Source organism: Ochlerotatus camptorhynchus, unplaced genomic scaffold (assembly GCF_037179485.1).
Source record: "Ochlerotatus camptorhynchus isolate MF236.1 unplaced genomic scaffold, CSIRO-AGI_Acam_v1.1 ptg000258l, whole genome shotgun sequence".
NCBI lineage: Eukaryota > Metazoa > Arthropoda > Insecta > Diptera > Culicidae > Ochlerotatus > Ochlerotatus camptorhynchus.
In genome coordinates, this window is record NW_027040748.1 from 232,060 (window position 1) to 258,831 (window position 26,772).

At 39.4% G+C, this 26,772-nt stretch overlaps 1 protein-coding gene across 1 annotated transcript; it reads right to left on the reverse strand.

The window, feature by feature from the left end:
- Positions 1 to 23,952: 23,952 nt before the first annotated feature.
- On the reverse strand, positions 23,953 to 25,748 carry LOC135705127 (uncharacterized). The gene is made up of 5 exons (XM_065226696.1): positions 25,611 to 25,748; positions 25,315 to 25,485; positions 24,985 to 25,260; positions 24,673 to 24,929; positions 23,953 to 24,574 (listed from the first exon to the last, which is right to left on the reverse strand). Exons 1-5 carry the CDS (start codon positions 25,660 to 25,662, stop codon positions 24,149 to 24,151), a joined length of 1,182 nt encoding a protein of 393 aa, XP_065082768.1. The 5' UTR covers positions 25,663 to 25,748; the 3' UTR covers positions 23,953 to 24,148.
- Between the last annotated feature and the right edge of the window lie 1,024 nt (positions 25,749 to 26,772).

Below are 26,772 nucleotides of genomic sequence, written 5' to 3' on the forward strand. Positions count from 1 at the left end.
TTTTAGAGAATGACCACCTTGGTGGGATTGGTTTGTTTGAAAATTTGAAAAAGGAGACTACTTATAACTACTATTTACAACTACAACTAACCTACAACTACTATATACACCTAATCTACTATATACAAATTGCTTATCAAAGCATGTTCTGATAAATTACATTTTTGTGCAAATTTAGTCTTAATTTCGTTAATTCTGGAATCTATTTTGGCAATGCCTGCCTCTTCGTGTAAATTTGTTATTCTAGTGTCAAAAGGACGATCAAGTACCATCCTCAGCACTCTATTCTGAGCGACCTGGATTTTGTTCCTGTGAGTCTGTGCACATGATTCCCACACCGGAGCTGCGTAGAGGATCGCAGGTGCTATGATTTGTTTGTAGACGGCCAGTTTGTTCACCCTTGAGAGGCGGGATCTGCGGCAAATCAGCGGAAACAGACACCTAACCAAGGCAGAACACTTGACTACTGTTTTCTCTACATGCAAACGGAAGAGGAGCTTTTCATCGAACAACATCCCGAGATAGGTTACTTCGGCGGACCACTCAACCCTTGTGCCATCCATGATTACAGTACAAGATGGAGCCGGTTTCAGTTTGGGCGATTGCCGATGGAGGAACATGATCGCTTGTGTTTTGGTGGCATTGATTTTGATTTTCCACGTGGTGGCATAATCAGCAAAGGCGTTAAGGCATCGTTGAAGTTTGTTCGTTATTTCGCGAGGCATCCTTCCTTTGACGGCTATTGCGGTATCATCTGCGAACAGGAAAAACACGCAACCGTCACCGAGGGGAGGAATGTCGGAAGTGTAAATGCTGTAAAGCAAGGGGCCCAGCAGACTACCTTGCGGGACTCCTGCTGGGATCGAAAACGTGTCTGAGAGACAACCATTCAACGATACCTTAAACGACCTTTGCTGGAGGTAGTTACGGGTGATTTTAATAAGATGTAAAGGAAAGTTGAAGTTACAAAGCTTGTACACTAGTCCATCATGCCAAACATTGTCAAACGCCTTTTCAACGTCTAACAAGGCCATGGCTGTGGACTTGGATACAGCTTTGTTACTTCGGATGTTATTCATCACCCGTACTAGCTGATGATTGGTGGAGTGCCCCTTTCTGTATCCAAACTGTTCCGGAAGGAGAATGTTATTTTCCTCGACAAACTTGAGCAAACGATTGAGAATGAGTTTCTCGAACAATTTGCTCAGCGCTGAAAGGAGGCTGATTGGTCTGTAGCTTGAAGGCAATGTTGGATCCTTACCGGGCTTGCGGATTGGTATGATTTTTGCTACTTTCCAGATGCTTGGAAAGTAGTGCAGTTCCAAGCATCTGTTGAAGATAGCGGTTAGAAGAGACTGCACTTTCATGCTGAGTCTCTTCAAGATCAAGTTGAATATTCCGTCAAACCCGGGAGCCTTCATGTTCTTGGTGCATTTCAGCGCTGAGCAAATTTGTTGTACTGTAATCATATCCGCCGGAGGCACGACACAAGGGGAGGCATCTAGGTTTTGAACGCATTGCGCAACCTGATCATCGAGCGGACTTTGGATAGTCGAGCCAAGCAAATGCGATGAAGCGACATGCTCGCCGATCGCATTTGCTTTCTCTTGTGGGGTGATTAAAAGCCGATCGTCATCATTTTCGACTCTGAGAGGTGGAACGGGTTTGGGATGATTTTCAGGACCTTGGCTACCTTCCAGAATGGTCTGGAGCGGTCGTCCAGATTCTGGACAACACGCCCGAAACTTTCATTTCGGAGTGAGTCCATTCTGGAAGCAATCTGCCTGTTCAGATCGGCCATTTCACGTTTTTTGCCCAGGTCTCCAGTCCTCTGAAACTGGCGTCTACGCACATTTCTCAATCGAATCAATAATTGGGTGTGGGAATCAATAGCAACAAACTTACCCCTCACAGGAACTTGTCGAACGCATGTCTCGTCAGCCTCGCATATGGCCTGTTGGAGTCCTTCCAACGCCCGGTCGATGTCATCTACGGTGTCGAGTAGTGGATTTTCATCGATGTTGCTGTCCACCATTCGACCGTACTGCACCCAGTTGACATGGTGGTAGTCTTTACGCAGGCAGCCTCTAGCAGGAACCACGTTGACACCGACTTCAGTCACCACCGGTTGGTGGTCGGAGCTGAGATCGTTGTGCGCCTCCGGCTTGGATAGTCCGATGTTTGACAGGAAAAAGTCTAGCGTGGAGGGATTTCCCGCTGGAGAGATGAAAGTTGGCTCGTCCGGAAATTGCACTGTGTACAGTTCATGTTGTGCGTGGTCGAACAATAGACATCCGTTTCGATTCCTCTGGTAGTTCCGCCAAGCTTCATGGCGGGCGTTCAGGTCGCCCCCTACGATAAATCGGGAGCTAGTACGGGTGATGGCGGTCAGGTCCTTCTTGAATTGGATTCCTAGTCCGTTGCTTGCGGACGTGGGCAGTAAACAGCGATGAACCGGACGTTTCCAGTTGGTGATTCCACCTCCACACTAATGGCCTCGATGATAGAAGTGCGGATGTGGGGCAGAGTGCAAAACTTGATTCCCTTTCTGACGATGACCGCTACACCACCCCCCCTGGAGCTGGTGCGATCAAGCCGGATAATGTTGTGGTCAGGCAACCAGAAGCTGTCACCGAACTTTAGGTGGGTTTCGGTTAGAAGACCCACGTCGATGCTATGCTTGCGGAGGAAGTCGGCAAGCTCAATCTGTTTAGCTCTTACAGAGCAAGCGTTCCAGGTAGCGATGGTTAGCGGTTTAGACACCATATTGGATGATGAACTTACCGAGCACTTGGATCTGTTCGGGCTTATTGCGGCACTTACGTAGAGCACCGGTCATGTTGATAAAAATCTCCATCAGTTCGTCTGCTGAGAACAGATCGGGATTGTTTGTTTGAGCTGTTGGTTGCCTCCAGAATCCAGGGGGGGATGGAGAGCTTTGTCCAGCAGAAGATCCAGACGTTTCTTGAGGGGGCGCGGATCGCACCCTGGGATTCGCTTGTCCACGAAGAGGTGGAAAGTCCTCTGTCCTGAAAGCCGGGGCCTTATCCTTCCTTCGTGCTGGTTGATTGTTGGTGGACGCTTGATTTCGGATGCGCTTGAAATCCTCGCGTTTAGGGCACTGCTTGTTGGATCCTTGGTGAGCACCACCACAGTTGGCGCATTTGGACGCCACAGCTTCATCCGCAGCACATTCGGAGGTGGCATGGTCTTGAGCGCAATTTCCGCAGCGTGGCTTAATGTTGCAGTTGCGGGTACCGTGTCCGAAGTTCAGACACCGCTGGCACTGAGTCACATCGCGATGGCCGCCATGGTATGGCTCCCAGCGAACGATGATGGAATTGATGGACCGGATGGCTTTCAGTGCGTTGAGCGTCACCGTTCCCTTCTGGAAGTGTACCAGGAAAAGGCTATCCGGATACGCCTTCACATTCTCGTCTCTTCTTGTCATTCGATACACGGCACTTGGGGCCAGCTTGTACCGGTCCCTGATTTCTGATTCGATAAACTTCGGGTCGAAGTTTGGTAGGCCCCTGATGACGACCTTGAACGGCTTCTCACCGGGAATGTCGTGGGTAAAGAATTCCACCTTGGAAGTCCTCAGGTGGGCGACGACCACGTCAAACTCCGTTTTGGTACGGAGCATCACTTTAGTGCCGACTCTGCCCAACTTGTATTCGGCTTTAACACCCAGCGTCGCTAGATCCGCAATGAGCACATTAAGATGGGCATTTTTCACTACCAATGGAGGTAGCTTCACTTTTGCCGTGCTCATTTCGGCAGTATTCACGGTTTCGGCAGCGTCACCGAAATCTCCAACATCGCTGTTGTTCGTCGCAGTGACATCGGACTGGCCTCGATTCTTCTTCCTCTTCTTACTGCGTTTTTCCAACACAGCTGGCTGGATATTCCCATCCATGGGGAGAACAGCAAACCTGTTCGAGGTAGGCACACCGGAGCTTCCTTCTCCGGGGTTCTGGACCTTCGCCGGGCTTCGCGACCGATGCTTCCCCATTACGGGGCACACACACACGCACGACAAACCGCGAAAGAGAGAACGCGAACACTATCGCAATGAACTTTTCAAACAACTCGAGAGAGCGAGCTAACACCGAACTGAACTGCTTGACGATCAAGCAGAGAATGCTCATGTAACCAAACTTGAAAGCAGGGGATGCTTTATATAAATTTTATTCTACCTATGATGGGAGGAGTATGTGTACTTTACCGGCGTATTCCAAAAGAAAGGCAATCAAAATTTGATTTTGTGATTGTTTCCCAAACACAGACATCATATTCAAAGACCATCGTGATTATGCATTGTAAAATTCTCTGTTAATTCCAACTGGTACAGTAAATGCAGTGTTTACACTCCGCGTTGGATAGAGTCAATATTCGAAGCAAGACAAGTGTTTCTTGAGAAATTCTGTGCAAATCTTCAAAATGTCTCAACACATGGCTGCTAAATATCTCCGCAATTATCGGAAGCACGTGAGGGACCAGAAGGCAGGGAAACCTGCGAAACAGACGCGGACCGTTGCTGAAAGCGTGTGTATCGAGCCAACAAGAAAGCGGTCAAAGATAATGCGTCGCCACAGTGCAATTTAGAAAATTAAACGCTAAAATTTATCCTAACATTGCTTTGCATTTTGCATTATCTTTATGTGATTTGTATGTACAACCCTCAGTTGAAAGAAGAAACATTTGATAGAATCTTATATTTTCTATTTTTATTGTTTCAAGAAAAGTTCATCTTAAAAGAATGAAATTATTTGATACATTTATTTCTCTCTAAAATTGTTTTTTTGCCAATACTACATATCAATTAACATTGATATATAGTATTGACATTATTTAAGATAAACATTTTTCTCCAAATCAGTTGAAAGATGACCTTTTCTATAAGGTGATCAAAATATCGGAAGAAGTGTGCTGTACACCAAATCACATGTATGAGGCATGTAACAAAAAGTGTGTTGGTGAGTTCTTTGGCGGTAATGTTCCCGAAAAGTTCACTATTTTGCTATATGCTAATGCAAATCAAACAAATTTATTGGCAGATTTGGGAAAATTTTGACCTGTTTCATTCCACCGGAAGGTATGCTGATCACAAATGCCATGCCAAACTGATTACCTGCGCTAGTGATATGTATAAACGCGAATAAACACGAGGTCCAGTGATTATAGCAAAGCTTGCCATAAAGAAACCAGCACAGTTCAGGGCCACCACAACTTTCTACAAAAGATTTGAGTTATGAAATTCACTTATGGTGGTAAGCTCCAACTGGTATTATCCTCGGATTAAATCCCGATCAAGAATGTTCGACTACTTTGATGTTGACGTCAGAGTTGATCAACACGACTCTAAGCAAACATTTTGTGTATCATCCAAACAGGGACGGTATTAAAACTTAATCCGAGTTGGAGCTTACCACCATTAATCACAAAATAATATCCGAAACAACAAACTAGAAAATCGAACAAAAATTTCGCAGTCCTACGTCAACAATGCGGTCTTGTCTTATACACCACCCTCCAACTTTTTTTTTATGGAGAGAAAAATGAATCCCGGTGTATTTTTATGACCAGTACTTTAAAGCGAGATTTGATAGTATTGTTGAATCGGGTTTGTTCTAAACAGCAGGATTTTCTTCCATCCTAAGATTTAATATGCTTTAAACCATCTCAAGCTAGAAATAATTTATCGTTATTAAATCATACCATAATCCGATAATATCCATCATAGCATTGCTGTGAACCCCACCACCCCAGATTCAAACGTTTAGTCCACAGCCCAATGAATTATGTAATGCTGCCTAATGTCACATCTGTGGAATATTCGATTTGAAAAGCGATACGAGGTAGCAAAAAATCACTGCTCTGCGCTGTACTAATTCTGGCATATTAATCAAGATTATGTCACCCCCAAACCGTTCAACCTCCAGGGCCAGCTTTTGCGCCAGTTCTTTCGGTGCCATTCCCAGTATGGTGCACCACCCCTTCTATCACATACTCTTTGTCCTTCAGATATAGCACGCATTGTCGTTTAATTCCGCAGTAAATGTAACTTCTTTGATCCTGAAATGATAAATATGTCAAGTGTTTTCGCTTTGTACATATAACTTACTCATCCCCACATGTTCACAATTGCCATCAGGAAGAAATTTCGTTCGGGCCATCGGAGCGGAAAGGTTAGACTCACATACCTACCTACCTACATACAATATGTGTGTAACCCAAGACAACCGTCAAGTTACAGTAAACCCTCAAAGGTTCAAGGTGGTAGGAGGGTTTCCTGGGCGGATGTAGTCGACTTTGGAAGTTGAAATGGAAGAATAACACATGCACAGGGACGACAGACATAAATCTTGCTTCTTGTTTTACTCCAACTTTGCAAAATATATAGAGGCTGATTCTAATTTTGTCGGTTTTTATCACTATTAGGCCTCGCCTGCTCCAAGACGTTTCTACGATGGGATGTGACTGGAGAAGTAAATGTGTGGAGGAAAGAGACTAACATGCAGCAAAAAAACTCTACCGATCGTGTAAGCGTCAAGGATTTGGATTTATGGATTGCCATAATTAAGTATGCTTTAAGCTTTCATTGCTTCCCATTCGTTCATTCTGATTTTACGCATCGTTAGCAGTATGGGAAAATCATAGAATCGTTCATCGACTAATGGAAAGCGAACCGAAATCCAGGAGAGATAGATTGCTCCCAATCAGATAGACATGTTTGCACTACTCCAGTCAGTTTATCTCCACAACCGAAACTATTCGCTGCACTGCACTTCAGTGGCTATGGAGGATCATTCTTGATTTAATTAAAAATAAGCCAGAAGTACAACTCAAATATTCTCGTTGAAATACATTATTTGTCTTTCCAGTACCGATCTACGAACACAGTGTACGTTGGAGCACAGCTTGGAGAGTTTAAGCAAACTTCCATGGAAACAGCTCTTCCCGGTTGATGCTTAAATGTTCTGTTTTGCTTCCACTAAACCAGTTGTACGATGCTAATAATAATGAAATAATCCTCGCTTTCCGAATAACCTTCCGCCTGGAAAATTCTACAACAACCACTTCACTCTTTGCACTGCAGCCTCAGCTTCTCGGCTCTCGAGAATTCAGAACCCATGAATTTAACCGAAGCACAAACCTCTCCTTAGCAGCTTAGCTTGTGCTCATGGCAATTCCGTCCCATAGTACAAATCTGCAAGCCGAGAGAAACGCGTTTTAAGTTTGTTTTCTAGCATTGCTTCTTATGTATGGGACAACCCGTTTCGATGTTTTTCCAAACTTTTCCCGAACAAAGGCGTTGAGTTAATTCAGTCTGATTGCGAAAAATTAGCTAGGCATTTCCACAGAAAAACTCAGTTTTGGTAAAAATGTAAATGGGACCGACTTGCGATGAACGGCAGAGCAACAGTGCATATAGCGGTTTATACATGACAGCATGCATTTCCCAGAAAGGTCCTCCGAATCAACCCTGATTTGTTGGTACTGAGAAGCGGCGCGAGATATTTTTATGAGCTCATAATAGCTGTTATGTTATGTATTATGAAAAGTAAAATGAATGCTAATCTGGACCGCGTTTTTTAATTTGTTGAACTGTAATTATTCATTCCATGTTGAACTTTCTCTCTCCACCGGAAATTTGGCACTGTCAAGTTGTATGATTTAAATACGCAAAAAGGGAAAAAAGGGCCTCACAGTAGAATGTGTTGTCCATTTGTATAATGATGAAGGATTTGCGATAAAATCTATATCTTCAGTATATTCCATGCGACAGATTTCATTCCAAGGCGTCTATGGGGTTGGCAGTACCATCTCAAATTCCAATGAGACATTGTGCATGTACATGATTCATCTATTTAAGGTGAATGTAACCTAGTGAGTAAATACAAATTTTTATAATGGTTTTCTCTGAGAAATCCCTTCAGTTTGAAAAAAATCTCTCGTCATTGCTTTCCTTTTATTATTTTACACAAAACGACGAGAGCTTTTTTCAATCTGAAGTGATGTCTTCGAAACAAAACAATTTTTGAAATTGGTATTTACTCATTAGGTCACTTTCACCTTAAGCAATTTCGAACACTTGTATTCATTGAAAACAAATCCGGAGTACCATTTGTAAATGATTGCACTGAAAGAAAATAATAAATATAACCAAAAAGCAGATGAATTGCATCCAGCTAAAATAGCAAAGAAGGCTTTGATTTTTTTTTTTTGAAAGTTGTTCATGGTAACCAAATAATTCTATTTAGAAATTTCTCGGATTTTTTTCCCGGAAGTTTGACTATTTTCCCGGCTGAAATTATTACACTTAGAAATTATTACCTACATCAGTACTATTACTGAACTTTCAACAGTTCAACGTTCGGTAAAACTTCGACCCTCATTTCAAAAGCTGTTTTACTAAATTTTAATGCCAAAACACTGTCAGCCTTGTTAAAATAATCAAGTCTTCCATTGATTGTGGTAAAATTTTCCTGGTTCTGAAGCCTTAAAATTAATTAATGAAAATGCCTGATTTTTACTGAACAGTTAAGCTGTTGAAAATTCGGCAAAAATCACTGAAATTGGTAATCATTTCCAAGTGAATATGTTTAAATTAAATGAGTCATAACTACGACAGTATCAGGTGGTAAACGTGATTACCTCTCACCCCAGCAGGCCTGGGTTCAATCCCAGTCGGCGCCACCGGGATGTGCTGAGGCATGACATCTCTGATCACGCCTTCCTTCGGAAGGGAAGTAAAACCGTGAGAGGTAATCACGCTTAGCACTAAACCACCGGCGCTGATATCATCCGATTTAGTTTGGGATACAGTACGATGGGGAAAAGATTCATCGGAGATGATTATAGTGAAGAGCTAGGACGTTGAGAACATAAAGTGCACTTTCCCCATAGTAATTTCCATATAAACATTTGGGCCAGTGCCTGTCAGTTTGCATCCAAATTAGCTCAAATTTTTGAAGCAGGATGATTTAGAATCGATTCAGCTTGTTGGAGCAAAATCGGTATTTTGAACCACCCTAGCTTGGAAAACCGACTCCGAGTATCATATAACATCCGACTCAGATCGACGAAATCGGAAAATGTATGTTTTTCAATGTATGTGTGAGTGTGTGTATTTTTTTTCTTACAGTAACGGGTTGTTCATGAATAACGTAGACCGTTTTTGAGAGGTTTTAGACCCCTGAGCAGTTCCACATCAAATGACAAATCGGAAAAACTTGACTTTCTCCTATTTGCATGAAACTTTGCATAGTTGTTTGTTATGGGAAATAATTCGGCCCTTCTGATCGAAATGGCGCCTGAGACAGAGTTTTAGAGAAAAGTACGGTTTCAAGTAAAAATTCATAAAATGTTAAAGACCTAAGTATTCCAAAATGTCCTTATCCGAAAACAAACTCATAAAAAAACATTTTTGTAATGTTTAAAATTATGGAAACAAAACAAAAAATTTACAAAAACCGTAGGGCAAGATCTTTTGTTCAAATTGGTAAACATTTGTTCACATGATATATACTCAGAAAACAACAAAAAAAAAACAAATCTGCACAGTTTGGTGGATTGATACTTTTTTCAATAAAATCGACATTATTCTTCCTACACCATTCAATAACATCCCTGCTGTAATGACAACTGGCTAAGTCGGGCCAGAACTTTACGAGATCTTTGTCTGACTGAATGAATGGCAAAATCCTCGTAAAGTTGTCCATTCTTAGTCGTTCCAGTGATTGAAAATTTTAATTGATTTTTTTTCTTTCCACAATTGCAGATGCCTTGCCAAATCACTTGCGAGCGAATTTATCTGCAAAGAAAAATTTGAACTTACCCGGAGCATCCCCTTTAAGTTTGGCAAGGTAAACTTTTTAAACATGTATTTGTCTAAAATCCATTTTTACGTAAGTTTTCAGAATTAATTCACGTCTCTCGATCTCTTTTAAACGTGTGTATGAATCCTGATTAAATAAAAATATCATCACAAAATTCAATGATTTCACAATTCCAGCATCCCTTAGCTCAGTCGGTGAAGGCGCAACTACAAAGCAAGACCATCCTGGAGGGGGTTGCGCTCGATTCCCGATATGTTCTAATAATTTTTCGGTTTGGAAAATTTCTGGGCATCTCTGGGCACCTACTAAGATTGTGCTTGCCACACAATTATACCAATGTAAAAATGGTACAAGCATCGAAAGCTCTCAATTAATAACTATGCAAGTGCATCATGAACACTAAGTTGAGAGCACGCCATAAGATAATATGTGTCAAACTCTGTTGTTGGTATTGGCCATGTCACTTGGCTACTACACAGTTCGAAAAAGTAGTGTAAATTTCTGTTCAATATGATGCACATAAATGGAGCGTCACATATCATATACGTTTACATTATATACCATGTAAAGTTCTGACACATTTCATGCAATGTAGCAAATATTGTATATACAAAAGCCCATCTTTGTAAACAACATTGTTTACAAGTTGCTCAGTTGCACGAAATGAAATACAAGTTTACGTGAATGAATGTTTACATCACAATTAATATTCAGAATTTTTATCTGTGTACCTACAGAGCCAACGAAAGAGTGGTACACAGCAAAAAAATAATTTTGATATCACGTCAAAGTGGATGCACTACAATCATGTCGAAAATATGGTGTAATATTACTTGCTAAAAAGGACAAAATTATCATTTATACAATGCATGAACTGACATTACGCTGCTTTTACTGCATTTGTTTATTTTTGTGGTCATAAAAATTACATGAAATTTTCGACATGATTGTAGTGCATCCACTTTGATGTGATATCAAAATTATTTTTTTGCTGTGTAGTAAAAATCAAAGGAAATGTATTTCCTATTATTTTGTCTTTTTTTATGGATAACACATTCTAATAAATATGTGCCTATAGATCTAAATATTGGGTCCATTGATAAAAATCTCATGTTCTTCAATTTATTTTAGAACAACGCGTCATCTAGACAATACAATCGGATATTTATGGTTTTTACACAGCAAAAAAATATAATTTTGATATCACATCAAAGTGGATGCACTTCAATCGTGTCAAAAATATGATGTAATATTACTTGCCAAAAAGGACAAAATTATCAATAATACAGTGCATTAACTGATATTACGCTGCTTTTATTGCATTTGTTTATTTTTGTGGCTATAAAAAATACATGAGATTTTTGACATGAATGAATCCTATTGGTTGTAATATTAAAATTTATTTTTTGCTGTGTAGTTAAAATTTGGCAAAAAATACTTGTAGTCGAAATTTATGCATGGGCCCAATATAACAGACACTTAGGCCGACATTAGAAACATTAGCCCTACTACGGATTTTTTTTTCTTCAGAATTAAACGGATGCGCACCACCCCTTAGTTACACAGCATTATCTTCATATTTGCAGTGAGACAAACCAGCCCAAGGCTGAAAGTCTCTTTAATAAAAAAAAAAAAAAATTTGCAGTGAGTGGTACCGTCCACCCATCACTATTTGTTGGCTGTCCTTCAAATAATTGATCTATTTTTCTGTAGGTAGCGTAAACGCTCCTATAGTTGCGGTACGTTAGAAGCGTTAGGTTCCTATTGTTGTGCATGGAGACTCAATGCACAACTCCAGGAACCTAACACTTCTAACGTACTGCAACTATAGGAGCATTTACCCTAACTAGTGTTTGGTTGGAACTAATCACATACAGAAGATCTACGTTATTGGCTGAAGGACAACCGAGAAATAGCGATAAGCGGCCGATACCACAGCATACATGGAGGTACTGTATGTCTTATTGTCAGACACAATAAGCAGAGTGAAAACAACAAAGACTCACGCAGCCGGCGCCAGTGATGTAGTGGTAAGCGTGACTGCTTTCTCACCCCAATGGGTCTGGGTTCAATCCCAGCCGAGGTCGGTGGGATTTTTCTGAGGCATAAACATCTCTGGTCACGTCTTCCTTCGGAAGGTAAGTAAAGCCGTTGGTCATGGCCCATGTGTGTTTGAATGGGTGCGATATTCTACGCAGGTGTGGAAGCTGCCTTCCTGCACATGCGATTGCCGTCAATGGATGGCATCGATGTCCGTCGGTGATTGGCACTAGATTGCGAAGCAAGATAACAAATTTAAATAAAGGAATGAAGAAGAAACACTCAGAAACACAGTTTTTCATTATCATCGATACCTCTTTTTTGCTAATAATACCTATATGAACCCTTTTCTGCCACACCTGTATAGACCTTACTTCCCACGCAAGATGTTGATAAATATTTATACTAATTGTTTCACTAATCGAGCGATACGTTGTTAGAATGCGGGACAACAATCCCTCAAAAATATGTGATTTGATCAAGTGGAGAAAGACAAGCAGCCACTAACCAAATTAGTTTGCGTAACATTGTATACAGCAGGTCTGACCTTGAATGACTTAGGACCAGGTAAGGAAAGATGATGAAATGCCACTCACAAATCAGACCCATGATGATCATTTACATCTCGATATAGTGACAATAGTTGTTTTCGCCATGAATAAAAAAGTGGTAGTGGCCGGGAATACCCCTCACCATCCCTCTCCAACGGGGGAGTTTGGTAAAGAGAGATGATCAAACCGATTTGTACCTTCCTAAAGTTGTTCTTGCTCGCTTTCTACTCTCTATGTAATTTTCACACAGCCATACTTTAACGGAACCATCAATTCTATACTTTCATCTCCTCATCTATCGTATAAGAATTACCACTTTAGTCTGTTATTTGAAATTAGCATCTTCAACTAAAGAATTATGGGCACTACTATTTGCCTACATTTTTTTTTTTTTTTTCCTTTGCTTTGTTTTTTCCGTCGATCTTGTTTTCCGTGCTGAGCACCAATGCTACCGACGTGCCAGGAAAGCAGCTCCCACACCTGGACCCTACCTATCGACCCATCACAACTCATGAGCCGGGGACCAACGGCTTTACTTCCCATCCGAAGGAAGGCGTGATCAGAGATGTTATGCCTCAGAACATCCCGGCGGCGCCGACTAGGATTGAACCCAGGCATGTTGGGGTGTGAGGTAATCACGCTTACCACTACACCACCGGCGCCGTTATTTGCCTACAATTGATACAGTAACATGTTTGCATTCCTTAAATTCTAAAAAATAAACCTTTAATGTCGGAATAGAGGTTGACTGTGTTCAAATCTATCTCCAATTTCAACTTTACAGATAAATTCTGTAATTTAGAATGGCACGTTTGTTATTTGTGCGAATACTGGTCGTTCTTAAAACTTCAAAGGTCAGTACAGTACGAGATCGCAACCAAAACAGCTCAAATTTAGCGCAGCGATCAGTACCAGATGAGGAATCGATTGAGCTAGGTGGAGCGAAATTGATATTTTAAACCACTTCAATACCTACCTACCTAGTTCCTAAGCAAATATTGTCAATGCAAAATTTTCCTTTGAATTGGTAACGTTCCACATGTAACTTTAACGCAATTATACTTACTATACGAGCGAGCATCCATTTGTTATTTCTTGATTCATTAACATAATTATACTCCCAGAGCAGCAATAATTGTGCCTACCAATAGAGTAAAGAATCACATCCTTTTCAAATGCTTTGAATACAAAGTCTCTACAATTTACCCCTCCCCAACTGTGACGATGCCTCCCACGCCAACGATACACTACTCGAGTTGAAGCATTCTCTTCTACCGGTCCCTACGAGGCGCTTATTAATTTTGTGAATCCTCGCGAAAAATCTGCACTAACATCAAGTGTGCAATTGAAATTATGCCCATTCATGTCTTCTGAACTAAATATTTTAAATTGGAAAGAAAGATGCCGTGAATGGAATGTACGTGTGTGAGTGGGGGTATGCTCTACGGAATTCTGCCGCTGAGTATTGAGCCTAGCTGGAAAATCTTGCTGATGAGAAATGCTTCCGAGCATCGAGTGCGCCTCCGATGGGGGATGGGTGGGAAAAATACCTAGGTGTATTTTAATTTGACTTGTGGAATTTTTGCGAAACGAACAGTTGAAGAACGTGCACACATTCCATTCTACTACGACGCCGCGGCATCATACCCTATAGGTATATATCCACGAGTCTCAAGCCGAGCCCAATTCCGTCGATCGAGAAGTGGCATTGCACAGTGGAACAATCCAAGTTTTTATTCAGTCTAAGTGGTTAAATAATATAGATGTGCTAAGTGGTTAAATAATATAGATGGATAGAATTAAGCCCTTTGTTCGATATATTATTTTTGAATAATATTGCTATAACTACTAGGAACGAACTGCATAAAAAAGTAGAAGGGTCTGTGTCTAGGGACTGGAACGGAAGCTTGACGTAGGACCGCTAGTGGACGGAACAAATGTGAAGAGCATTTAGTTCTTTTCATTGATCGATCATCTATTATCTTAACTCTTTCCGTTTTTGATTTGAAGGCGTACCAAATTCGTAGTATTTTTTTTTTTTTTCAAAGAGAAAGTTGATGAAGAGAATCGATCAAAATCACTTGTGGTTCTGAATATGGACAAACAGGCACAGACAAATTCTATTACAACTCTTTACTGTAATAAGCTCGTTGCAGACAGCAGCGCTCATTTATATCTTTTCAGAATAAAGCAGAATGATGTGCAACCCAGTGGTACTCGATTATGACGACTGGGTTTGGGAAGAACGTTTATTTCATGAAAACAGTGATAAAAATATCACTTTTTATTTGTACATTGGACAATGCCTGACATTACCACTTTTTCAATAGTTTCTTGTTGAAAATCATTAGCCGAAAGCATTGCTATTGATGCGAAGAAACATTTCTGATCGATTCTGATGATAAAATTATTCAAATTGGTCCAGGGGCAGCTGAGTTAATAATGTTCAAAATCTTTCATAATTTTGTTACATGTTCCATTTTCGGTTTTCACAAAGTGTACCTCCATATAGAAATCACAGACGTAGTCCTACGTCACAATCATCAATTTTTCTAACAACTCCATGCTTGAAAACGAATGCATCCACCACCGGCGAGTTGACATCTTTTAGATTTGATAGTAGAAAGTAGTACAGAATTATTCAAATCCAACAGAACTCTTCATAATGTTGACGGAATCTATGTCACAAGTGTCTGCTCACTGAGTAGATATCAGACCCATTTATTTGAAAAATATGGAACTTCTAATACGTATCCTTTATGGTTTACTCTCCTTCCCTACTTACAAATTCCACCTTTCCTGTGATACTTTTGAGGGGTGGTAAAGATCTCTTCATATCTCTTTTTAAGTAAGTGTCATATTTAAATCCTTACCACCCCCCACCAATTAGTTCTCGATCGTTGGAGGTTGCACCACTTCCTTTAAAGAGGCGGAAATTAATCCCGAATGACTGCATATGAGGTAAGGGATGGACATCTACATCACTCGTCACAGTTTTGTTCTAGAGCTCCACCTTACCTACACACTACAAACAACTACTTTATACGAGACGTAATGCATATTGAACGTAAATCATGGAACGTAAACAAACATTTCATGTAAAATTAAGCGTTCTCAAACCGAGTTTGATTGAATTGATTTTCTCGTTTCTTTCAATTGATTCTTATGTCAAAAGGGCCGCTTACATGTGTCGGTCTCAGGGAATTGAAATGTACATGACCTTTTCGTAGTGTATACCTGACCAGCAGGCTTGCGCTTTAGGTTTCCCGCTAAATGTCAATTTGACCCCAGGTCACTTTGAAAGGCTGCAATTTTTATTTGTTGATGGATTTTACTAATTCTCTCGTGACTAGGGGCATCCACCAGAACTAGTACTAGACGAAATCTGCCCCAAAAAACTTGAAAAAATATTTATTGGAAAAAACGTATTGAAATATTTACGTTGTCTGTACTCTGGGGTTAATTTGACATTAACAGCTGAAAACTGACTTGATATCTAAATTACATCAGGCTGTTATTTAACTTTGCTCGAGTAGAGCGTCACTTTGTTTATAATGTTTGCTTGTATTTGACATTTTAACTAATTACGATGTTCAATTTTCGGTCTGGGCTAGGCATTTTTCAGGTTGCAAAATGTTTCACCTTCCCGGGGCATAAAGTATAATTGTACTTGCCACAAAATAGCATACATCTTCTTCTTCTTCTTATTCGCATTTTAAGCTTATTGCTTAGCGCATATTAGCTTATTGCGTGCTCTCAGCTTAGTGTTCTAATGCACTTCCACAGTTATTAATTGAGAGCTTTCGATGCCAATACCAATGCATGAGTTTGTATATTGTGTGGCAAGCACAATGATACTCTATGCCCAGGGAAGTCGAGAAAATTTCCAACCCGAAAGATTCCCTCGACCGGAACCGGGAATAAAACCTTCCGCCTCCGGCTTGGTAATACCGTGCCTTTGTTGACTAGGCTATGAGGTCCCTAGCAAACATGCTTTTGATTATAAAAAACAATAAATGATTAATAACAAATTTAAAAACGCTCCTTTAAAAACACCTAAATGATCCATAAAACCTCAGTGAAACTCCCCTAAAATGTGTGAATGATCCATAAAAAATATGAATATGATCCATATTTTCAGTAAAATTTAGCAACACAATTGTAAAAATGTACCGCTAAACAAATTAGATATATACTGTTCATGTTTTGGACACTAACTTTTTGATTTTGTTGCATAAACCTTGAAAAGATGTTCCATTACTACGTAGCTAATTAGATTTACTGACATACCCGTGTTTTTTGAGTTACACACCAAAAAACTCTGAATGTTACTGACGATGTAATCATTCATGCATGCAAACATTCATACATGTAAACTTCCTTTTCACGTAAACTAGCAGCTTGCAAGAAATGTTGCAAACAAAAGTGGACAGTTGCATACAATATATGGAATATTGCATGACATGTCTCATATATTTACACGATCGAAAATCTAAACTTGGATGATATATGACGCTCCATTTATGTGCATCATAGTAACGGAAATTTACACTACTTTTTTAGCTGTGTAGAAGTGCGATGCGACGGGTAAGCTTCCAAAAAAAGCTTCTATAATAATCTTTTTAACACTCAGAACACAATGCCTCTGGTTCAATGTGTAACGGCAAACTTGTAATGTTTGAAAAATCATAGCTCAGCTATTTATTGACGAATTTATAACATTACCAATTTGTCGTTGCACATTTTACCGATTGCATCGTGTTCGGAGTGTTAAGAAGCAGCCTAGGGAATATTGTATAAGCTTCTTTTAGATGATTATTCTAGATGCTCACTAATCGCTACGCTCTTCTGGCAAAAAAAAACACGGGAAGAACAATAAACCAGAGTAGCTACGCAGTAATGGGGCAACTATCCAAGGTTAATGGATCAAATAAAAAAAAAATATAGTGTCCAAAACATGAACAAATTATGTTTAATTTATGGATCGTGCTTATATTTTTATGTGCGCAAGCTTGATTTTCTATGGATCACTTTCATTAGTTTAAGGTTCATTGCTGAATGTTTTATGGATCATTTGCAATATGTTTATGAGTTATGCGTGCAATTTCAATGCTCATTCTTTAGAAATTTAGCGGTACATTCTTACAATTGTGTTGCTAAATTTTACATAAAATATGGATCATATTGATATTTTTTAAGGATCATTCACACTTTTTATGAGATTTCCTGCGGTGTTTTATGGATCAATTGAATATTTTTAAAGTTTTTTTTTTCAATGTTTGATGGATCGTTTATCAATTCTAAAGGTGCGTACTTAGGGCTGCCCCACATATAGGCTATTTAGATTGGAACAAAGTGGTAATTAATTAAGTCAAATTATTAGGATATATTATATATTAATGCAAAAATTTTACAGGCTTTGAAAGTTCTCAATTAAAAATTGTAGAGATGGCTCTAGAAAAGTTGAAATCCGGCGCAAAGTTCAAGTAGGGACAAAATAAAAACAAAGGTCTTGTTCATGTGAACAATTTTGACGAAGCGGAATTTGTTTATCTATTCTACATATTAAGCAAGGTTAAACAATTCAAAGTGAATGGCACACTAGCGCCAACTGATTTGTTAATTATGAGCTGAACTCACCATAATAAAAATAACCATAAAAGAGAGTTTAACGACGCGTTCGGGGTATCATCCAAACCATTTGTGGGATAGTTTACCCATCCGGGATACAGTTCGTTTATGGTACTTGTTTATTAGGGCATTACCATAAAATGAGTCTTGTCCATCTGAACATCTTTACAGAAGACGGAAATCTTCTATCTAGTCCATTTGTTAAGCTGGAGCAAACAATTCTAAATTAATGTCACACTACCGCCGCCTGGTGGCTGAATTCTAACAACTTTGTTGAAGACGGGAACAATCCATATAAGCTGGATCTGTAGATAGCGTTATATAAGGTGTATTTGAGATTGCGAAACTTGATCATTTTCATTATTGCTTCATCTAATGAGTAATTTTTGTCATACACATAGTTTAGAAAACCTTAACATCTTTGCAGAAGGAAGCTACAACCTATATGGTGGGAATCTCGTGGTATAACCACCTCTAACATCAAAATAGGCCACTTCTGGGTATATCCTTACAATGGTCCCTGATTGTTTTGATAATTTTAACTTAATTTAATTTTCAAAGCATTTGAAATTTCAGTGATCCGTTGAACCTAGACAGGGATTTGACCCCAAGGTACAGAAAACGCCGAAATGGTAGAATGAAGTTAAAGAAAGGGATTATAAATGGAATTTTCAATAAGAGCAAAAAGGATTCCGTTCGAACCAGTACAATGTTTGCATCTTTCAATAATTCAGTGCCAACATTTCAAAGGGGCGTAATTGCTTTTGTAAACAATGACTTTAGCTGTCAATTTCTCGCAAATGAAATCTCACCTCTCCAAAATTACAATGCTAGCTGGTAGAGGAAACATTCCTCTACCTACTGGTGTCATTATTTTTCATGAGTGAGCTTTTATTCGCGAGAAATCGACGGCTAAAGCCATTGTTTACAAATGCAATTACGCCCCTTTGAAATGTTGATACTGAATTGTTTATTTTCCGTGGGTCTTTGTTCCGCAAAAGAGTGCCACTCACCGACGCCAGGAAGGCAACATCTTACCTTCTTAAAAAATTCTTAAAAAATTGAACCCATCAACACATGGACCAGGTCCAACACCTGTTATGTATGGAAGTGTGCACGATAAAAGAAAATTCGCCACATGGGCAAACGTCACCGCTGTGGTGAGACTTGAAATCTCTCGCTTCCACCATGGTGACAAGAAAACACACTGCCCCGGATACGGTCGGGAAGCTCGCCCTTACACATCGGTAGAAGCTAAACTCACTGTACACAAACATCATCCTCTGATCGAATGAAACTTCAGACCATTCAAAACAAAACACCGAAATCGCTTTTTCGAATGATAGCTGCAACCGGATGACGGTTGTTTTGAAATCAGATGATTTTCCTCTCGAATACAGAATGAAACTTGTTATGATAAGGGATAGGGCCTTCAGTTGAAATGCGTAATGTTCTCTGCAGAATGACTGTCATATTAAATGGAAATGCATATGATATTGGTTCTGCATCATAACGCAAATCATTCAAAACGATGATTTAAATAATTCTATCGAACGTCATTTGCTTATCTGAGCTGACAAACGAGGTGGAAGCATATGCATCGCTATCAGAGCTGTTACGAACAAAGGTAAACGATGACAACCAATGTTTGGCTAATTTCGTGGTGGAGGAGGTTTTCTTCACCACGAAATTTTTTTGTATCAATAATGGAATGGCTTATTATGGCTATTCAGTATGGAATTGTAGATAATCAAATTATAAATCTAATTAAAAGCACTTGCATGTCACACTATTCTTGAATGTTTGTCCTCTGAGTGCCGTATGTTTTATATCTAATTTTCAAACGAAAATCATCCTGTATTGGGATGACAGTCATATGGATGTTCATCATCTGACGACGAATTCAACCGTAAGAAAATCATCCGAAATTCGAATGCATATTGTTAAAGGGCTCGAGCAATGCAATAATCATTCGAAGTATTGCGGATGTTTTGGTTCAGTGTACCAGTACAACGAAGAATGCTTTCGACGCGCGAGATGCGCTTGCAGCACCGTCGCGTGGAATTCGTTGGATAGTGTTGGCCTATCCTAGTCAAAGTAACTACATACTCAGTGACGAAGATTTTCCGCACATTTCACGACGCCATCTTCCCACGATGAAGAGCAGAAAGCTTCCCACGTCGCAAAAATCTGGCATCCGAAAATTAGTCTCCGCAAAACACCACATCTATTAGTCGGACGAACGAGAACGAGCACGATCCTGGTGAGACGGAGGACAAATATAGCACATCAGCTCCCACAAGCCGCGGGTTGATAGACCCATAAACACCAAGCAAGAGCCTTCGAAATAGGAGGCTTTTGTTTTTACAACCTCAAACTAACCGGTGGATCAGTCAATCTCCAGGTCATGTTAAAGCGTTTGGATCGGTGGAACGAGCGATCAAACCGGGAGATGGTGGTCCGGTTGGATTTTGGGAGTTGCATTGCCATTCCACAGTCAGGCTGTCTCGATATGTCCACAATATGCGGACCGAACGACTGATCAAGTGCACAGGCGGAAGACGAATGTACGAGAAGATCGTGAGTAAAGGAAAGAAAAAAGGTGGAAAGAGATAGGAAAGAAGAAACTAGTGAAAATGTAGGAGACGCAGATGCGTTATATAAGGGTTGTGGAGTTAATGATGGAAAATAGCAGGAAAAGATCATTCGATGAAACTTAAGGTATCATTGAGGTGATCATTGTGCGTTGGCCGGTTCGACTAAAGCTTTAATTCCTGCTGAGGTCGTTTGCAACACGCCTTTACTTCCTTTGGGTATGGGATTGGAACACTGGTCCTTGGCGTGGTAGACTTATTACTTCCTAACTAGACCAATTCCGCTTTATTTTTAGTTTTTATTATAAGTATCCAATGGCATGAAAATAATAATCTCGTGCAACACACCTTTGATCCCAACCTGGTCTACACAAGGTTTGCACAGATAAAAATTCTGAATTTTAATTGTGATGTAAACATTCATTCACGTAAACTTAAATTTAATTTCACACAACCGAGCAACTTGTAAACAATGTTGTTTACAAAGATGGGCTTTTGTATACAATATTTGCTACATTGCATGAATTGTGCTAGAACTTTACATGATATATAATGTAAACTTATATGATATATGACGCTCCATTTGTGTGCATCATATTGAACAGACATTTACACTACTTTTCGAACTGTGTGGAGATATATCCCTCACGTATGCGTTGGTAGAGGGAAAACGGTAAACATTGCGGGAGAGGCTGGTCACGACGTCATAACACTCGAAAGCAAATTAGCTAAATATGAAGTTCAGCAAATCCTAGCTATGATTGCATAATTATTGCGTTTGACTGTATTCTTTTGTAAATTCTCCGGGAACTATCAGCTGGCGTTTTGTATTTTATGATAACTCCTCTCTTGAAAACGGGTACAAACTCACCGGCAGACTGCTTGTTAATGGTATACAGTTTGATAATACAATAAACAATAAATTATCTCAACATTCAGTGGAATAAATTTTGGTTTCAAACAGAAATTCTATAATCCATATGAAATTTCCTATGCAAACGCTGATTGAAACAACCGTTAAGACGTCGCTACGAGCGTGCTTGAGCGTACGAAAGAAGCGAATCGTGCGAAGCCGAATGGAAGCCAAGTGAAAAACGAACAACACCAATACATACAGCCCATCAATTCCACACCTTGTATAGACCAGGTTGCTTTGATCCGTCATAAAGACGTTTTGTTGGCAGCAAAGCTTTCATTTAATTGCCAGAGAGTTATCTAAAAGTTTTTTTTTTAATTCTTTATAAGACAACCTGCACCTTTTCAGTTGTATTTATTTATGAGATGTCATTAAAAAGTGTTTTCAACTTTTTTTATAACAAACCTCCAAAAACCTCATAAGAAACTGTCAATCACTGCGTGAAGAGACAGTCCGGCTCAATAGCGCCGTCAATGTCCACGCCAATCTGGAAATTACAGAATCTCTTCATGAACTTTATAAATTCAACTAAGATTGATTTTGTATACGACAAGTTTTATCGTGGTATTAAAGCAGTAAGATGCACGTTCCAATAACATGTAAAGAAAACTATTTTGGAAAATGTTGAAATCTAGGAAGTATGAAGAAAACATCTATAAACCTCATATATAACGTGGGATGTTTTTTGCACCACCATTTATACAACAAACCGTTCTAATTTTTTTTCAAAAAGATGTTTTATGTGTTACTTGGGCAAGAAATAAAGAACTGAGCATCTTTTAATAAACTAAAAGTATTTGGTGAAGGTTTCTAATCAACCTATAAACTGATTTTCAAAACATTCCCCGAGCAAAGGCTTATTACAAATTGATAAGAAGTTCTGATACCCGCTTATCAAGATTTGATAAATGAATATGTTATCATTGTAGTTGAATAAACAGCCAACATTAAAAAAAAATAACAAAAGAATACTCCTTGGAAATTACTAAAATATCTGATATAGTTATCATTGAAAAGATCGATAACGAATCCTAGGATTCATGCAATTTGAAACAATGATCAAATTTTATCAATTTGGTTACTACCAGTTACGCTGATAACTGGAACATCATTGACGGTGCTTTTTTTTTCTTACCATGCCGATTATATTTGAAGTTCTGAACTAAATATGCATCATTTATTATTCTTTCATGATAACAACTGATAACAAAATTAGTCGAGGTTGACAACTAAATTAGTTACGCGATAGCAACTGAAAACAAAATTATATCTGGAATAACAAGACTTGTTTTCAAGATGGTATCAGGTTGTTATTTTACTTTGCTCGGGCCGTTAGTCCGTTTCTAGTACAATCTGGATATTTAGTCAGGTGATCAATGTAATGGTTCCACATTAATCAAATGGTTTGACCATCAAATGTATGTGTGGATTTCTTACATCCTCTGTATTTCTTTCTTACAACAAATGCAATACCAGTACTTATAATAGACCGTAGCGTAGAAGCAAGTTTTTCCTGAAAGAATATTTCCGTATAAAATCTTCACGAGACGATTTAATAGCCACAGAGTATTTGGGGAAACAAATTTTACTCGAAAATGTAGCTAGCATAAAAATTACAAAATTGTCCAAATAACCTTCCGAAGACCACATCACATAATCGGTTTATGCGGTGAAACATTACTAATTTTGTATAATTTTTATGCGAATCGGTAATATATATCGTCAATTAGAGTATATATAAGAGTTATAGCAATAAACTTATGATAGAATATAACTTCGTGAATGTTTAGTTTTAAATCTTGCACTTTTTCAAACTTGGAGATTAGATTCTGAAACTTCGGGTTTGTGAATGAAATTTGAAAAATAATGCAGCGATTTCTTGAATTATTTCGCTTGCGCCGAGTTATCCTCTATCCACGGCAATCAATCAGAATATCTGAATTATGTCCACTTATTCTACCAACTACTCACACAGTGCAAGCCATTCGTAAAACAGGGAAACATTTGCTAGTTGTAGGCAAACATTCACATGAGGCAATGAAATACACATCCCACACAGGTAATAGGCACAAGTGGCACGAGAAAAGAAAAGAATGAGCTATGATATACGTCCAGCGAACCCTTTTTTGTGCAACTCGCCCGTCTATTTTTATGCGAAAGAAAATTAAAAACTTTTAATAAACGTCTAGTACCCTTTGTTAAAAATTCACAAAAAAAAAGAACCGGAAAAACTGTCTCAAAAGCGTGGATGAAGGAACACCAATCGGGAATATGAGTATGGGAATAACCAAGCACAATCGGCACATGGGGCCGATTTCCGAGCTGACCAACCTCTCGAAAGAGTCATACTAACGCCCAAAACAGAAACGAGCATGTTTGAATGCATATTCATTGAATTTTATTTTCGCAATTTTGAGTAGACTTCACGTTTGCTGATCTTCGTTTGGGTCGGCTGCACCCAATCATCTGATATTTGTATAAATTTGAATTCTGAAGGTCCTGTTTTTTCATTCGTATTTGCACCTCAAAAAATTCAATATACGTAGGTACTCTAAACCGGTAGAAAACAATTTAATTAAATCGAAGAATTTTTTCACCGTCTGCTTTCGATGGGATGAATGGGATTACTTTGCGGAGATCTCGCACTGTGCAACAGAGGGTGTAACCCCGTCGCAAATCCTGAAACTCCTGCTGGGCCCAGCCATATTGGCTACAGATGTTGTTGCACAGCTGTTCACCGCTTGCAGCGAATGGATTGTTCAGGGTAACGAATGCAATAGCAGCGTTCGATGCTGGGTGGAATAAAATTTTCCAAAGCCATTTCGGAGCTTCCACCTGGTCGTCATCAGCGAGAGTGATTGGAACCATCCGACCGTTGATGTCGGGCAGAGTTAAAACGTCGTAAACTCCAGTGAATACTGTTACGGTATCATTGAGCTTAGCTGCAGTCTTGCGAGCGGCATTTTCAACGCGCAACCAATTGCCGGTGTTGATAATCTAATTGGAAGGTAACAGTATATACATAAACGAAAATTATTTCAAATGACTTCCATGAGCTAAATTTGAGAACATGGTAGAATGTATGGTTAAATTACCTGCCACTCCGGTGCAACATTGATGTAATAATACGTCACTCCAGCCCAGGTATTCAACACTGAGTCGCCGTCCGGAGTGAGGTGACCCTTAGCAAAAAATGATGACTTTGAGACGTACTGGTTGGCTTGTTCTTCGGATCCAAGGAGTTCGGTTAGCCTAGTACGTTGTGAGTTTTGGGTGTAAACAGTAGACAACCGTGCTTTAACCTTTAGTCCACCTATTTTGAATGATGGTCTATCGTTGCCTACTTGCGCATCTGTGAATTTGTGAAACCGTGTATAATTTGCGTAACAAATCTAAATATACCTTACTATCGATCGATTTCCCCAGTAGATCATGCTCGGTGTAGATCACAGATGACTTTTCCAGATTGTAGCATGATTGGAAATAGCTGATAAATGGTACTCCTAAAACTTCGAATCCAAGGTTGTACCACCTCCCCAAACCAGCCGCACACGGTCGATTTTGAGCTTTAATCGAACTTGAAACAGGTGACGAACAGTTCAGTTTGTCATACTGCAGTTTACGATCTTTGAATTTGAATTCGTCATTTCTGATACATGATACTTCGGCATGATTTTCATTGACTATAAGAAGACATAATTAGCATCGATCAGTTGTAAATGATTTGTTAATCTCACTTTCAGCAATTTTGTTCCTTGTGTTAGCACATCCCAACACGACGTTTTCACCATCTTTCAGCTGAAAATGAGATCCATGTGGTTGCACTAAAGTGTAGAGCATTCCTTTCCGTTGCAAAAATAGTGGTGACTTATCATGAGTTACATTGTTCTGAAGGTATATCCGACAAGCTGAAACGACGTAGTTGTTCATATATTTAACCAAATGCATATTCTAGATCAAACAATATGTATCAAGAAGCAAATCGTAATACAAGGTAAGCAAAATACTAACAAAATTAACGAAACTTACTCACCTCCAGCGACCAAAGATATGAAAACCAACAACAAAAGCACTACTTTCAGCATAATAGCTACAGATCTACAGTAACTTAATTAAACCGCAAGTCACTACTTTACAGAGAGATCATTTCACAATCAAGGTTTAATTCATACTGACTCACGATTCAGAGTATAGCACTGATAACTGGATTTAAGTTGTGAGTAGCGCGCGGCAAGCTTGAAAAGTAAATTTAATGACGTCGCCAAACGGAGCAAACAAAGAAGCACTGCAATAGTTGGAGGACAGAACACATATGAAGAGTTGTTCTACATCGCGTGTGTGGATGTTTAATTGTGGGTACTTATTTTGAAAATACGATCAGGCAACAAACTTACGCGCATTTCAATCGGCTTCGTTCTTGTGAGACTAATGGCGGTAAGCAAGCAACTCGGATTAACGTTTAAAGATTTCTCACTAGGAGACACTAGTGAGCAAAATATTATTTTGTATCATTTCTCCTAACCATATCCATATAGAAAGATCACGTCTTTGACAAAGTTGTTCATTCCAGCGGCGCCGATGGTGTAGTCGTAAGCGTAGCTTCCTCTAACTCCAAAGGGCCTGGGTTCAATCCCAGTCGGCACCTCTGAGGCATATAATCTCTGATCACGCCGTCCTTAGGAAAAGAAGTAAAGTCGTTGGTCCCCGGTCCATGAGCTGATGGGTCGATAGGGAGGGTTCAGGTGTAGGAGCTGCCTCCCTGACATCGATAGCATTGGTACTCAGTACGGCAAACAAGATCGACGGAAAACAGATCAAGGAAAAAAAAAGTAGTTAATTTGAATAAAGCCTTTCTAATGGCGGGTATTATCATTCAAATTTTACCACTAGGAGGCACTAGTGAACATTAAATTGTTTTGCCTCATTACTATTTGTCCTGCCAATATGGAAAGCTTTCGTCTTTAGCACCCTCATGAAGATGGATTAGAAGATAGAGTAGATGGATTCAGAAACAATAAATGGAAGAAGACTTTTCGTAGATCGATACAGCAGGGGACAATGCACTTATTACGTAACATTTTTCAAGGGATTTTGCTAGCCCAGCACCTCCTTAGTCAGACCTAATATCAAACATTAGCATGTGCTGTATCCTTCATGTTATTCTTCAAGATACATAAAACGTAAGAAATTGTATT

Excerpts from the sequence above, each read along its gene's own strand:
- LOC135705127 (XM_065226696.1), bottom strand. The coding sequence starts at position 25,662 with ATGCTGAAAGTAGTGCTTTTGTTGTTGGTTTTCATATCTTTGGTCGCT. Across the intron at positions 25,486-25,610 it reads CATATCTTTGGTCGCTGGAG|CTTGTCGGATATACCTTCAG; the intron begins GTGAGTAAGTTT and ends ACGTCGTTTCAG. Across the intron at positions 25,261-25,314 it reads AAGGAACAAAATTGCTGAAA|TCAATGAAAATCATGCCGAA; the intron begins GTGAGATTAACA and ends GTCTTCTTATAG.